Source organism: Pongo pygmaeus, chromosome 7, assembly GCF_028885625.2.
Source record: "Pongo pygmaeus isolate AG05252 chromosome 7, NHGRI_mPonPyg2-v2.0_pri, whole genome shotgun sequence".
Taxonomy (NCBI): Eukaryota; Metazoa; Chordata; class Mammalia; order Primates; family Hominidae; genus Pongo; species Pongo pygmaeus.
Genome location: NC_072380.2, coordinates 59,568,614 through 59,584,689, shown reverse-complemented (window position 1 = coordinate 59,584,689; position 16,076 = coordinate 59,568,614). Strand labels below are relative to the sequence as shown.

Genomic DNA, 16,076 nt, shown 5'->3' with positions numbered 1-16,076 from the left:
TGTGCCTGGCCATGGTTGCCATCTATCTAAAGAGTGCTGAACTTGGTGTTAAACCAATGATTGAAATCACCAAGTTCCTACCATCATGAGCTCAGTCTAGTGGAGGAGACAGATGAACAAATAAAGCAGCTCTGCTGATTTTGGGGTTCAGCAATGCCCAGAGGTGGGGTGTAGTGAAGAGGAATGCCAGAATTTGGAGAGGTGGAGCACACGACCCACTGGTACTTTCTGAGGAGGTAATGCAGAAGTCGTGGTCAGAAGGAGGAGAGGGAGACAGCTGGGGAAGTGCTGGGAAGAGCAGTCATTCCAGGCAGCAGCTGCTCAGCACCCGGCCCCATGCTCGGCTAGTCTCTGGCCCTGGGCTTAGCCTGCGTGCAGTGGTCCGAGGGTCCACAAGAGCTGGTGTGTCAAGAGTGTGGAGGTACACAAAGTGCGCCAGGGTGAGATGGGAAGGACACAGGGTTGTTGTTTGACGGTTTTCTGAGCTGGGATCTCATTCCAAATGGAATGGGAGCCAGAGCTTTTCAAAAAGGAGTGGATGTGGGCCAAGAGATGTTTCACAGGGGTCTGCCTGACTGCTGTTGGGTGTGGGATGTGAGTTAGTGTAGGATTGAGAGACTGTGAGTGAGGAACTGAGGGCTGTGCACTGACTCCTAAGCTGAATGGGATGGGAGAGACCAGGTTTTTTGTAGAAACCTGGCCTTTTGTGTTGGATGTGTTTAACTGGAGACACTTAGGAAGCATCCAGGCTTAGATGTCAGGTGTGCAGTTGTGCGTGTAACACAGGATCTTGCAGCAGAAATCAGACTTCAGGCTATACATTTGGAGGTCTTCATCACGTAGGTAGTATTTAAAGGTAGGGGTGTGAGCAAGATGAGGGGGGGTGAGAGTGCAGAGACCAGGCTGGGGGGGGGGTCTCAGGAGATTGCTGAGGAGGCAGTGCAGGGCTGCCTCGCATCCGGTGGAGTCTGGGGAGGAGGAGGAACTGGCAGTAAGTGGTGGGTTTAGCTCCACGAGAACCGCATCCATTGAACATTGGAGAAATGGGATCTCTAGAGTGAAGAGCGGGAGGAAGTGGAGGCCATTTGTAGAAAACACGCTAGACAAATCTTGTAATGGAAGAGAGCAAAGAAAATGGGCTGTGGCTCATGGGAGATGTGGGGGTAAGAGAGGGTTTTTTTTTGAGGCAGAGTCTTGTTGGAGTGCAGTGGCACGATCTTGGCTCACTGCAGCCTCTGCCTCCCGGGTTGAAGCAATTCTCATGCCTCAGCCTACCAAGTAGCTGGGATTACAGGTGTGCGCCACCACACCCAGCTAATTTTTCCTATTTTTAGTAGAGGTGGGGTTTCACTGTGTTGGCCAGGCCGGTCTCGAACTCCTGACCTCAGGTGATCTGCCCACCTTGGCCTCCCAAAGTGCTGGCATTACAGGTGTGAGCCACTGCACCTGGCCAAGAGAGGGTTTAAAAAATAGAAGCAGGCCGGGCGCGATGGCTCACACCTGTAATCCCAGCACTTTGGGAGGCTGAGGCGGGTGTATCACAAGGTCAGGAGTTCAAGACCAGCTTGGCCAAGATAGTGAAACCCCATCTCTACTAAAAATACAAAAAAATTAGCCAGGCGTGGTGGCAGGCACCTGTAATCCCAGCTACTCGGGAGGCTGAGACAGGAGAATAGCTTGAACCTGGGAGGTGGAGGTTGTGGTGAGCTGAGATCGTGCCACTGCATTCCAGCCTGGGTGATAGAGTGAAACTCGGTCTCAAAAAAAAAAAAAAAAGAAAAGATAGAATTTTCACACCCGTGTTCCTAGCAGCAAATCCATAGTGAGCCAAAGGGCCAGAACCACCCAAGTGTTCATCCAGGGATGAATGGATAAACAAAATGTGGCATGTAGACACAATGGAGCATTATTTAGACTTAAAAAGGCAGGGAAGTCTGACACATGCTGCAGCATGGATGAACCTTGCAGACAGGATGCTAAGTAGAATAAGCCAGCCACGAAAGGCAAACAATGTATGGTTTCACTCACACGAGGTACTTAGAATAGTCAGATTCACAGAGACAAAGTAAAATAGAGGTTACTGGGGCTGGGGGAGGGGAAATGGGAGTTAGTGTTTGATGGGCACCCTTCTGTTAATGATGGTGAAAACATTTTGGCTATAGACAATAGTGATGGTTACACAACAGTGTGAATATATTTAGTGCCAACGAATTGTATCTGTACACATTGTTTAAATGATAAATATGTCTGTTTTCCCACATTAAAAAAACAGATACAAGACCATGCTTCTACAGAGAGTGGGCCACTAGAGGGAGGGGCTGCAGGAGAGTGGACCGTGGAGGGCAGAGCCTGGAGAAGTCTGTCCTTGCCAAGTCCCCACACCCTAAACCCACTGTGTACTGTGGGTGTCCTTGTGTCTGCACACTTGTGTTTATTAACATGATTATTTTCTATTTGAATGACTTTTTCCCCAACTAGTACCTATTCTTTCAGTCTTAGAACAAATGCTACCATATCTGGAAAGCCTTTATAGAATACTCATAGTCAGAAGAAATCTGCTTGTCATGAATTCCAAAGTAGCTTTTTTTGTATCTCATTTATGCCACCATCCTGCAGCCATACAGATGTTTCTCTGCTTTAAGGCCTCTCTGACCACATTCTCTCTCCAGCTCCTATCACATCATCATCAGGGCTCCGTCTCAAACATGTCAGTCCTTGCAATGAAAGCAAACAGTTCTTGAGTCTCTGCTGATTACAAGTCACTGTTAGAAGGGTAGAGAAATTAGTGATGAATAAAGCATGACTCTATAGCTACAGTGAATAATCTGGTGGGAGACAGTTATGCAAATAGCTGTGATGTCAGTCAGGCCAGGATTAGAGCCTCATGTTATAGTTGTGTGCATGTTTTATCTTCCCTTTTAGTTAATAAGTATGCTGAAGTCAAAGATCATAATTTATTTGTATTTGTAATTGTCATAATATCTTGGCATGTACTATATTTTTTTTTCTGTTTTTTTTTTTTTTTTTTAATTTTTTTCTTACATGTACTATGTGTTGAATAAATGCCTGGGTATATTGGGGAGAAATGGTATGTTTGGCCATGAGTAAGTTATTTTATTTAATCCTCCAAACTATCCTAAAAGGTATATACTGTCCCTATTGCAAATAAGAAAATTGAGGCTCTGAGAGATTATCTAACAGAGTTTGTAAGTGATGAGTTGGTGTTTAAATCTCTCAGAGCTTATAAGTGATGGGTTGGTGCTTAAACCATGTCTTTGTTACTCCAGATTTTCTTTCTGTTTTCTCGCGGCCATAACCGTGCAGCAGTAATAACTTGCAACTTTAGCTGGATGGAATGATGAAAGATGTTTCTCCTGAATTCACAAGAAACTAATGGGGTTAATATAGGTGTCAAGCTGTCTGTAAAGTGTGTCATGTGATACTGTTATTACGATTTGTAACAGAGGCTTCTTGGTATTTCCCTAGATCCCCAGACTTCAAGGGAGATTTTTAATTTTGTACTAAAGGCAATTCGTCCTCAGGTAGGATTAATATTAATATTATTCTAATGCCTTTACAGTGCAGACTTTCAAATACTGATGGTGAATTTTTCTTTTCTAAAATAGATTGATCTGAAGAGATATGCTGTGCCCTCAGGTAGGATTCTGTTTATAATGAGGTATAATATTTTAGATTACTAAATTAACATCTCAAGTAAGCTTTTGCTTAAACTTTGAATGAAAGCAAATATGATAACATCTGTGATATTTCACAGTTATTTACAGGGAGATTTTTGGTGACTTAGTAAGCTCTGGTTGAAATGGTGATACTCAGGTTACATGGTTGAAAGCACTTTATTTTAGGGTATCTTTCAGGGGATCCAGGCTGTTTGATTCTGAATTTGCCTCAATGAATCCTGATTCGACTTCTGACCCTTGTTGTGGGATTTGCCAGCCAAGTTATGGGCCTGTTGATTGGCAGTGTTAGAGCGCTGACAGGGATCCCTGGGTTACTGTAGTGTAATGGTACTAGATCTTCCTGAGCACAGTCTTGACTTTGACATATCCCTGCAGGTTTGTTGGTTTTCTGTTCTGTCTTATGTCGTCTGATTTTAAATATAATGGCATTTGCATTTGCAGCTGGCTTGCGCCTATTTGCCCTGCATGCATCTCAGTTTAGCACCTGCCTTCTGGACAACTACGTGTCTCTATTTGAAGTCTTGCTAAAGTGGTGTGCCCACACAAATGTAGAATTGAAAAAAGCTGCACTTTCAGCCCTGGAATCCTTTCTGAAACAGGTACCACAAATTCAACTGTCATTTAACAATATTTCTTTCACACACAGAATTAAATTCCCATTGTATGCATGCATGTTTGAAAATAAATACAAGTTGATCTATAGCTTCTGTAGTATTTAAAGCAGAAAGATGTTGATCTGCCAGCCACATGGGAGGCAGCCAGACTGAAAGAGAGCTAGGGAGGTGCCAGATTTGATTAGGGCCTCAAGAGCCTAGATTGAGACAAGTGTAGTGGAGCGAAGACGTGGTGAGGAGGTGGCAGGAAGGGCCGAAGAGTGGGTGGAGGGCTGAGGGGAGCCCCATCTCTCCTGGAAGAGGAGGGCTAGCTGTCTCCAGGGGATAGATGCTTGTGTGTCAACTTGAAAACAAGGGGTGCCTCTTTGCCATTGTGGGTTTTCCACCTGGATAGGAGGTGGTTACAGAATCTGCACCTGCGTATGTGGAAGCTTATCTGGTCGGCTGAGGAGACGGTGCTTGTCATTCTGAGCGCTGGTCTCCAGGATGTCCTGGGTGTCCAGTGGTGGCCGCAGGGGCCTGGCCACTAAGGAAGTGGACTTCTGGGGTTGCTCTGAGGGAAAGGACTAGAGATCTACAACAAATGTTTTCTTAGGGGCCCTGCTGTACATGGGTAAACAGTAGCTGCATTCACAGGGTATCCATGCAAACTTGTGTGAACAGTGTTGCAGTTGTGTTAGCCTGAGAGTCACAGCCGGGATGTGTGGAAGGAGAAGAGAGAGCATTGCCATCCTTTTTTCAGGTCTGGGCCTGCCTTCCAAAAAACTGAGCCGATGGGCCTCGTCTTTGGCCCCTGCCTCTGCCGCCTGTCTTTCTCGCCTCCTTAGTCTCCCTGCTGTACTTGGCCTTCCCGTCAGACTTGTGTTCTCCCTGAAGTCACTCTTGGCTTTGAGGTTACCTTAGTCCTCCTCATAAAACTCCTGTTCTGCTGAACTTGGCTGGCCTTACTTGCTAAGGGAAATAAAAATCTGAGGAATTATTTTTTAGTGATTCATATGAATATGTTTGGATCTCAGTAAACATTTACTGCAATAAACATCTTGACAGAGAGAATTTCATGCTTTGTTAGCAAGGAGGAGTGTCCGGAATGTGTGCAGAGGGATCATCCGTGGTGGCACCCCAGGGGCCTTGTTCCCTAGCGATGCCTGCCTTTCCTAGCGCAGGGCTGGGTGGGGCGTGGGCCTGCAGGGAAGCCCGCCAGCCCTCCCTCCACTGCGCTGGTTGTCTTTAATGAGCCACGCAGACATCTCTGTTTCACATCCTTGCCAGAGACTTTTCAGTCCCCCACTCCAATTCTTAACAAAAACTACATTGAATAGATTTTAGAGTTTCATTGAGGAAATACATTCTACCTGCTACACTCTACCTCGTGAGAAAGTTATTTGAGCTTTGTCAGGGGAGAAGTTCAAGAGAACTATCCTCAATGCTGCCCTCAGGGCTGATGCCTGTTGCAAGTTTGGGAGTTTCCAATATACCCTCAAATTTGATACTCACAGCTATGGTTTATTACAGCTAAAGGGCCCAGATAAAAATCAACCAAAGGAAGCGGCACACAGTGCAGAGACGAAGAAAGTACCAAATGTGGAGCTTCCCTGGTCCTCTCCCCGCGGAGTCAGGGCAGCATTCCTTTCCTAGCATCCATGTGTGGAGCATTGACTGGGTGTTCCCCCAAACCTCTGTGTTTGGGGTTTCCCTTGGGGCCCCACCCTGTAGGCATAGTGGGTTGTTGGGTCTCGGCTTCCAGGGATGCTTTGTGACCCAAAGCTCCCATTCCAAGTCACATTGTTACCACGTGTGGTCAGCTCCACCCTGAGTCCCATTATTAGATCATCCCTTGTGACCTGAGGCCCCAAGCAAGGAGAGACACCCTCTTTCCCTCCTTCTTCAGAATAGGGAGTGAGGAGAGGGGAAGAAAGAGGGAAAGAGGACTTTACATAAAGGATACATAATTTTTTGGCCTTTTTTCCACTGTGTTGAATAGATTTTCCTCACAGTGACATCTTTTTTTTTTTTTTTTTTTTTTTTTGAGATGGAGTTTTGCTCTGTCACCCAGGCTGGAGTGCAGTAGTGCGAGCTTGGGTTACTGCAACCTCTGCCTCCTGCGTTTAAGCAATTCTCGTGCCTCAGCCTCCCAAGTAGCTGGGATTATAGGCACCTGCCACCGCGCCTGGATAATTTTTGTATTTTTGTTAGAGACAGGGTTTCACCATGGTGGCCAGGCTGACCTCAGCTCATCTACCCTTCTTGGCCTCCCAAAGGGCTGGGATGACAGGCGTGTACTGCGCCCGGCCGACATCTGTGTGATTAATTTTCAGTGGCAGTGTAATATATTTATGAGCCATAATGTTTTAATCTGTCCTCTGTCTGCTACTGTTGAATAATTATTTTCAAGTCTTCAAGGTTATATACAGGAAATAGCTGAATAAAGATGTGTTAAAAACATGCTTACTGGGGATACAATAATAGAAAATTAGCAGTGTTTAGGTGGTTACACATTATAGTATATAATATTCGCTATTCTGTAAGTAAAATGATGTTGTTTGTTTACTTCTTGAGAAACATTTATGATATGTTTTGTGAAGAAGGAAATTATGAAACAAGTATATACAATGTTTCATTCTTCTAAAACAAATAGGGAGCAAAGTTCCCCGAAGGTCAGGCGCTAAGACTTAGTGGCTTTAGGGGGATTGGGAAGTGTATGGATAAGTTGGCAATGGAAGGTGGGGTTTTTTTTTCTGCCTTTGATAATTGTCTAGATAGATTCCTTCCATTCTTATTCTGGACAGTCTTTGTGCTGAAATGGGGAATGCTCTTTGAATACCTGTATTAGTTCTTGCATTTAGGTTCTTGTCTCTTGGTTTGGTAAATAATGATGTATTTGCTTCTCAGACGACATTTGCCCCTTGCATCACTTAATTTAAGCTTTATAGTTTGTAGCTTATTTTTTTGAAAACTGAGATGCCTTGTCTTTCTGATTGTTCTGAACTCTGTTTATTGGTGACGTCTGAAGTCACTGGTCCCCTGACAGCTCTCTTCCACCCTGTGGGTGACAGGTGAGCTGTAAAGACTGCTCTTTGCTTCCTCAGAGAGCCTTAATTCAAAACCTGTTTTTGTTTTTTTTTTCAGACTTATGCGTATCCTTGGTCTCTTAGTCCCTTCTCTAGGAAAAATGTATCACATAGCCTTATTTAAGACACTTTTCTGAACCTGGTAGAGACTAAGCAAAATGGAAGCAAAGGGTCTTTATGATTAAAAGCAATTGCGTGTAACTATAACAGTACATTAGTAGCATCTAAACAGTTCTAGTTTTTCCATGTTTGTATAGATTGTATTGCTATTACATATTTCCAAAAAAATACATATTATGTATTTGCAGGTTTCTAATATGGTGGCGAAAAATGCAGAAATGCATAAAAATAAACTGCAGTACTTTATGGAGCAGTTTTATGGAATCATCAGAAATGTGGATTCGAACAACAAGGAGTTATCTATTGCTATCCGTGGATATGGACTTTTTGCAGGAGTATGTCTCATTAACTTACTCATTTTGTCTTGGTTTCACGTGATTGTTTAAAGGAATCTAATTCATTGCATTTTGAATAGTGTCTAATACTTGTAACAATACAGTAGACTCTTGAATAACATGGGTGTGAACTGCGCAGGCTTACTTACATGCAGATGTTTTTCTACCATACGGATCAAAAATACAGTGTGTGCTGGATGTGAAACTTATATAGAGGGCTGACTTTTTGTATATGAGGCTTCCACATGGTGACTGTGGGACTTGAGTATGCATGGATTTAGGTATACTGAGGAGGCCTGGAATCAATCCCTCCCGCATATCCTGAGGGTCACTGTATTGGTATTGTTTATTAACAGTTAAGATTTCTTCAGTGTCTGCTGTGTACCAGAATTCTTTATATGTGGTATCTCAAATTCTCCTAACCCTTAGGAGCTGAGTATTACTCTGTTTTGCAGATTAGCAAACTGAGACGCAGAGAAATTAGGAAAGTTGTCAAGAGACTCAGAATTGACAGAACCAAGGCATAAGTCCAAGGGTGGAGAATAGAAACACCATGTTTCCCCTCTGTGCTATGCTGCTCCTTATTCCTAAAGTAAAATTGTAGTTGATTTCACGAAGTTTTAGAAAGAGAAGTTAAAAAAAAAAAGTTTATATGACAGAAAGAGATATATTTAAGAATATTAGCTAGGTGTGGCGGCCCACACCTGTAATCTCACCATCCCACTGCTTTGGGAGGCCGAGGCAGGCAGATTGTCTGAGGTCAGGGGTTTGAGACCAGCCTGGCCAAGGTGGTAAAACCCTGTCTCTACTAAAAATACAAAAATTAGCCTGGCATGGTAGCACGCACCTGTAATCCCAACTGCTTGGGAGGCTGAGGCAGGAGAATCTCTTAAACTCAGGAGGCAGAGGTGGCAGTGAGCTGTGATCGAGCCACTGCACTCCCATCTGGGCAACAGAGATACTATCTCTTAAAAAATTTTTTTTAAAGAAAAAATATTAAGAATAACCCTAGTTATTTCCTCTTAGTGGAATTCTGTGACTTCTGCTTTGTAGAAAAAACAACTGATTTCCTTTTTCTTCCTACAATCTCTCCCTTTTTTTTCTTCTTTCTTTTTTTTTTTTTTTTAATTTTTGAGTTGGAGTTTCGCTCTTGTTGCCCAGGCTGGAGTGCGATGGCATGACCTTGGCTCACCACAACCTCCACCTCCCGGGTTCCAGCAATTCTTCTGTCTCAGCCTCCCAAGTGCTGGGATTACAGGCATGCTCCACCACGCCTGGGTATTTTTTTTTTTGTATTTTTAGTACAGACGGGGTTTCTCCATGTTGGTCAGGCTGGTCCCAAACTCCCGATCTCAGGTGATCCGCCCACCTCAGCCGCCCAAAGTGCTGGGATTACAGGCGTGAGCCACCGCTCCTGGCCTCTCCTTTTTTCCTTTCTTTTTCTTGTTTGCCTCTCAGGCTGGAGTGTAGTGGTACAATCATAACTCACTGCAGCCCTGACCTCTAGGGCTAAGCGATCCTGCTGCCTTAACTTCCCGAGTAGCTGGGACCACAGGCATGAACCACCATGCCCAGCAAATTTTTTAATCTTTGTAGAGACCGTATCTCACTTCGTTACACAGACTGTTCATGAACTCCTGGCTTCAAGCGAACCTCCTGCCTCAGTCCCCAAAGCACTGGACTTATAGCTGTAAGCCACAGCGCCCAGCCTTTTCCTTTTTCTTAATCTTCATCTCCATTTGTCTCTGTTGGCTACTTTAAATATGCTTAGGGTAGAAGAAACAGAATGTCAGAAGGCTCTGAGCTAAAAGATCGCATGGGATTTTCCCTTTACACAGGGATCTATCCCCACTTGAACTTGTCCCTGTGGCTAGAGCATGATAGGCAGGAGAGGGGAAACGGATCTGAAGAGGTGCACCATCAGATCCTCGGGGAGTCTGGACTGGATTCAGAAGTCCTAGAAAAGAAGCCTTGGAAAAGTCTGAAATTGAGCAATTACATTAGCACATTTGTGAGTTTGAAAAAATGGCTCTGGTGTGGTATGGTGTGTGACATGGAGCATCTTCCAGTCATGTATGGACTCCTGGCCTCTCCTGTAGGTGGACAGCCTTGGGGCAGGGACTGCCTCTCATTTGTCCTCAGTACCCACTATCTAAACAGTGCCTAGAACATAGCTGACAACCAATAAATGCTTCCTGTGTGAATAAATATTTAAAATGTGATTACAGATTATTATACAAAGCATCTTTATAATGAGATATATTCTATTTATTTATTTATTTATTGAGGCGGAACCTCACTGTTTCCCAGGCTGGAGTGCAGTGGCGCGATCTCAGCTCACTGCAGCCTCCACTTCCTGGGTTCAAGCGATTCTCCTGCCTCAGCCTCTTGAGTAGCTGGGATTACAGTTGTGCACCACCATGCCCGCCCTTTTTTTTTTTTTTTTTTTTTTTAAGTAGAGATGGGGTTTCACCATGGTGGTCAGGCTGGTCTCAAACTCGTGACCTCAAGTGATCTGCCCGCCTCGGCCTCCCAAAGTGCTGGGATTACAGGCATGGGCCGCTGCACCCGGCCAGATATTGTGTTTTATATCTGTATTTCTTCTTAATTAAAAAGCTTGTGGCTGGGCACAGTGGCTCACACCTGTAATCCCAGCACTTTGGGAGGCTGAGGCGGGCAGATCACCTGAGGTCGGGAGTTTGAGACCAGACTGACCAACATGGAGAAACCCTGTCTCTACTTAACAATACAAAAAAAAAAAATAGCCAGTCATGGTGGCGCATGCCTGTAATCCCAGCTACTCGGGAGGCTGAAGCGGGAGAATCGCTTAAACCTGGGAGTTGGAGGTTGTGGTGAGCTGAGATCACGCCATTGCACTCCAGCCTGGACAAGAGCGAAACTTCGTCTCAAAAAAAGAAAAAAAAAAGAAGCCTTGTTAAACTTGTGTTTATAATCACATGGCTTAACATGACATCTTAAATATTATTTTGATCTTGATAAGATTGATGAAGACTTCTGTTTTACCTTTTCTAAAGCCCTGCAAGGTTATAAACGCAAAAGATGTTGACTTCATGTACGTTGAGCTCATTCAGCGCTGCAAGCAGATGTTCCTCACCCAGACAGACACTGGTGACGACCGTGTTTATCAGATGCCAAGCTTCCTCCAGTCTGTTGCAAGCGTCTTGCTGTACCTTGACACAGTAAGTGAACTAAACTGAGCACAATTTTAAGTATTTAATCTTCATTTCTTCAAATAATTTGATGGAGTCATACAATACATTTAGTGTAGGCACTGTTGGGAACAACGTGACAGTTTTAGTTAGAATTTTGTGGCAATAGAATTATTGTCCTGAAACTTGATTTTTTGTTATTCAGAACAGGAAAAAAATATTTGTTTATCTTTCCGTCTTTCTGAAAGATTTGGAATTGTTGCTTGGGATAGAATTGCACCTCAAGACAATTTTTACTGTGTGTGTGTGTGTGTGTGTGTGTGTGTGTGTGTGTGTGTTTTAAGGCAATCACGGTAATAAATGTTAAGCAGCAGGTTAGATGACAAACCATGTTTTTCTTTTAATAAGTGTCTAATTCAGTTGTAATTACTTTGAATATTTGTATTATTCCTGTATTCATTGATTACCTCCTCTAACTCACGGTTTGCTGATTATTTCTGGTAGGTTCCTGAGGTGTATACTCCAGTTCTGGAGCACCTTGTGGTGATGCAGATAGACAGTTTCCCACAGTACAGTCCAAAAATGCAGTTGGTGTGTTGCAGAGCCATAGTGAAGGTGTTCCTAGCTTTGGCAGCAAAAGGGCCAGTTCTCAGGAATTGCATTAGTACTGTGGGTAAGTTTGCAATTTATTGTATTTATGAGTAATGATGGATAATTAACACATTATTTGATATAAGTAAAGAGAATCTGGTTACCAAATTCTTTTGTATCTTTGACGCAACTTTTGATGAACTCCTGAATTTTGGTAGACCAAAATCTCTTCCTTTTTTCACCCTATTACCTCTGAATTTTAATAGTTTTAAGTTTTTTTTTTTTTTTTTTTTGGAGACAAGAGTCTCGCTCTGTCCCCCAGGCTGGAGTGCAGTGGCACGATCTTGGCTCACTGCAACCTCTGCCTCCTGGGTTCAAGCGATTCTCTTGCCTCAGCCTCCGGAGTAGCTGGAACTACAGGTGCCCGCCACCATGCCCGGCTAATTTTTGTAGTTTTAGTAGAGGTGGGGTTTCACCATATTGGCTAGGCTGATCTCAAACTCCTGACCTTTTGATCCACCTGCCTCAGACTCCCAAAGTGCTGGGATTACAGGCATGAGCCACCGCGCCCGGCCAATAGTTTTAAGTTTTAAAATTAAAGCCATTAATGAACTTAGAAAATAAATTGAGAGGTAAAGTTGGGTTCCAAAATATAATGACTGTTTTTTTTTTTTTTTTTGAGTTTTGATTCTGTTTTTCAGTGTTTCCTTCATTTTTGTTTTCTTTTTCTTTTTTCAGTGCATCAGGGTTTAATCAGAATATGTTCTAAACCAGTGGTCCTTCCAAAGGTAAATTCTGAATTTAATGTTTAGAAAATTAATCTGTTATCACTGAAAGCTAGGAATGTTGCTGAGGTTTTCGAATATAATTTTGCAAAAGTGGCCGTTCTTTTTTTAGTTATTAGCAATGCCTTACACTTTGAAAAGTGTAGGACATAATACCTCTATATTTTGTTAGGTGAATACACTTCTAAGGTATGAAACATCTTTAAGCATAACTTTAGGTTTTATACATTTTTGTAAACCAGAAATGTTTTCTCTCTTGAAACTCTAGGACAAATTGCTAAGGGAGGCATGTCTTAGTTCCCAGAAATTATAGGACATATGATGAGATGAAAGATTGAACTATGTACGAAAGCAAGATAAATGATTATAGCACATTCAGTGGATATTGAATTGAAATACTTGTTGGTGTATCACAGTTTTAGTCACAGAAGAATCACATATTTTTCCGTTTTTTATTTATTTATTTATTTTTTGAGACAGAGTCTCGCTCTGTCACCCAGGCTGGAGTGCAGTGGCGCGGTCTTGGCTCACTGCAACCTTCCCCTCCAAGGTTCAAGCGATTCTCCTGCCTTAGCCTCCCTAGTAGCTGGGATTACAGGCAACCGCCACCTTGCCCAGCTAATTTTTGTGTTTAGAGTAGAGACATTTCGCCATGTTGGCCAGGCTGGTTTCGACCTTTTGACCTCAGGTGATCTGCCCACCTTGGCCTCCCAGCGTGCTGGAATTACAGGTGTGAGCCACCACACCTGGCCTCAGCTTTTTAAATTATGCTTTTTTAATATGATGTCTTCCTTAATCATTTGGTCTCCTATGGGTGGCAGTTTAATTTAGAAAATTCTGAAAACCAGCATGTTCTGGCAGCAGTGCTGCTTCTGAGAATCCATCACTACATATTGTCATGCTGTCTTTCTGGCCAGGGCCCTGAGTCTGAATCTGAAGACCACCGTGCTTCAGGGGAAGTCAGAACTGGCAAATGGAAGGTGCCAACATACAAAGACTACGTGGATCTCTTCAGACATCTCCTGAGCTCTGACCAGATGATGGTAACGTTTACCATTGAAAGCCATAAATGTACCTTACTTCCTCTATTAGTCTCCATAGTTTAGACTATTTCAGAATTATATTTTACTAACTTTCAAAAGTTTAAAACAGTGTACTTCAAAAATAAAAAATTAAAACAGTATGAATCAGGAAGTTAGAATGAGAGTAGAAATAAATGAATTGAAAGAAACACAGACGTAGAACTCCTTTAACATTAGTTACTGTAGCTGAGTCCTCATTTTCGCTTTAAATAGCAGGATGGTACAGCTCATGCTAAGCTGTTCTTCCTAACAGGTCCAGCCTGAGGATGGATATATATGTATTTGTATGTATGTATATGTGTGTATGTTTATATATGTGTGCATATTTAGTTATGTATGCACATAAGTATATGTGCATGTACTTTAATGTACACAGACATAAAAGATACAGTGTCTATATATGCATATTACACATATTTGTGTTTATACATACACATCCACAGATTAATTGGGGTAAATGCTTTGACAAGGATTGGCCTAAATCTTCTCACTTACTGCTATATACAGAGTAAGTATTTGTTACATGACTGGATAAATGATATCTGACTGAAACGATGCTGTTATAATAATTTAGGAAGGTATCTTGCAACTTGAAAACTTCCAGGTAAATCTGCTACGGTTTATCATCACTGTTTCCATAATACCCAAATCGGCACATACATCTGTATATGTGGCTTAATGCTAAGAAAATACTCATACTGATATTTTTTTGCACAAGATTTTGAAGTTTATTGTTTTTCTTTATTTAAAGGATTCTATTTTAGCGGATGAAGCATTTTTCTCTGTGAATTCTTCCAGTGAAAGTCTGAACCATTTACTTTATGATGAATTTGTAAAATCCGTTTTGAAGATTGTTGAGAAATTGGATCTTACACTAGAAACACAGACTGTTGGGGAACAAGAGGTTAGAAATTTTTATCAGTAGTAATTTTTCATCATTTTTGTATCAACTGTCTTTGCATATAAATAGGGTATAATAGCACATTTGTAGAGGAGAACTGGAGAAAATTTGGTTCTTCAGGATTATTATGTGCCATTGATGCATTTCTGTTGGATGTAACCTATTGTATAGAAAATTTTGTTACTAGATGGTTCAAAAAGTAATTTATATATGTTAATTTTTTTTTGAAAAAATTATTTACTAGGTTCATTTGTTTCTTAATCCTTAGCAGTAGTAAAGAGTGACAAATTTTATGTAGAAATGACTTTGTGTGGGATAGGGAAACCTGGGGTTGCTCTTGTTTATAGTTAAGGAAACTCCAAATTGTGGTACAAGGTGTTAAATGTGTTCCTGAGATAGGAAAATATAGATAATAGGAAGAGAAATAAGAAAATGCCCTTCCTTTTTTTCGCACCCAATTTTCCTAGCCTGAGTTAAAGATAAATCATGGCTTAGGCCTGGTGCGGTGGCTGAAACCTGTAATCCCAGGACTTTGGGAGGCCGAGGCAGGCAGATCACGAGGTCAGGAGATTGAGACCATCCTGGCTAACACGGTGAAACCCCGTCTCTACTAAAAAATACAAAAAAAGGCTGGGCGCGGTGGCTCATGCCTGTAATCCCAGCACTTTGGGAGGCCGAGGCAGGTGGATCACAAGGTCAGGAGATCGAGACCATCCTGGCTAACACAGTGAAACCCTGTCTCTACTAAAAATACAGAAAATTAGCCAGGTATTGTGGCGGGCGCCTGTAGTCCTAGCTGCTCGGGAGGCTGAGGCAGGAGGATGGCATGAACCTGGGAGGTGGAGGTTGCAGTGAGCCGAGATTGCACCACTGCACTCCAGCCTGGGCGACAGAGCGAGACTCCATCTCAAAACAAACAAACAAACAAAATACAAAAAAAAAATGAGCCAGGCGTGGTGGCGGGCGCCTGTAATCCCAGCTACTCAGGAGGCAGAGGCAGGAGAATAGCGTGAACCCGGGAGGCGGAGCTTGCAGTGAGCTGAGATTGCGCCACTGCACTCCAGCCTGGGCAACAGAGCAAGACTCTGTCTCAAAAAAACAAAAGGATAAGTCATGGCTTAAGTCTGGAGCTGCCCTGCTCTGGTCCGAGGCGTTGGTGGTAACTGGACTCCATGGTAATTTGGCTGGTGAGAAAGAGCTGAGATCCCGGGAAGGCGTCTCGCTTGCTTTCGACTGCAGTGATTGTTTCAGACCAGATGGTGCTGATTTGAGTTCATGCGTCAGTACCTCCACTGCAGTCCTGAGAAGTTAGACAAGAGGTAATGGGGAGGATGTGCAGAGGAAACATGAAGGGAAACAGTACAAGCCCGTGGTCACATCAGCTTTATTGTACTTGGAGTATTCTCTTTTTTATGCGGGATGATAGGTAGCAACACTGATGTGTGCTTTATTGCTCTCTGTGCTTTGCAAATGTCTAAAATAATTTTATTTGGAAAAAAAAACTTGCCCAAAGGGACTTCCTGGAACTGTGTCAGCTGACAGACCTGCATTTTAGAACACTTATGTGTTCTAAATTGCTGTTTTCAGTGGCTTCCCTTTCTCCTCTGTTGCCTGCCCTTCCAGCTTCATTCCAGCAGATCAACGACCACCTGTTAGCACTTCCCAGATATGTCTGGTCTCCAGCCTCCTGCTCCCTTGTTGGTTCCTGCTCT

The 16,076-nt window shown here is 42.9% G+C and overlaps 1 protein-coding gene across 4 annotated transcripts in view; it reads left to right on the top strand.

Moving 5' to 3' along the window:
• The window catches only part of PRKDC (protein kinase, DNA-activated, catalytic subunit), a 181,498-nt gene that overhangs the window by 12,979 nt on the left and 152,443 nt on the right, over nucleotides 1-16,076 (top strand). For all 4 annotated transcript variants that reach the window (XM_054498116.2, XM_054498114.2, XM_054498115.2 and 1 more), the window contains exons 8-16: nucleotides 3,487-3,542; nucleotides 3,627-3,657; nucleotides 4,140-4,297; nucleotides 7,689-7,835; nucleotides 10,871-11,035; nucleotides 11,510-11,678; nucleotides 12,335-12,384; nucleotides 13,299-13,424; nucleotides 14,215-14,367. In XM_054498116.2, coding sequence (XP_054354091.2) covers nucleotides 3,487-3,542; nucleotides 3,627-3,657; nucleotides 4,140-4,297; nucleotides 7,689-7,835; nucleotides 10,871-11,035; nucleotides 11,510-11,678; nucleotides 12,335-12,384; nucleotides 13,299-13,424; nucleotides 14,215-14,367 — 1,055 coding nt within the window. The remainder of the gene's footprint in view (nucleotides 1-3,486; nucleotides 3,543-3,626; nucleotides 3,658-4,139; nucleotides 4,298-7,688; nucleotides 7,836-10,870; nucleotides 11,036-11,509; nucleotides 11,679-12,334; nucleotides 12,385-13,298; nucleotides 13,425-14,214; nucleotides 14,368-16,076) is intronic.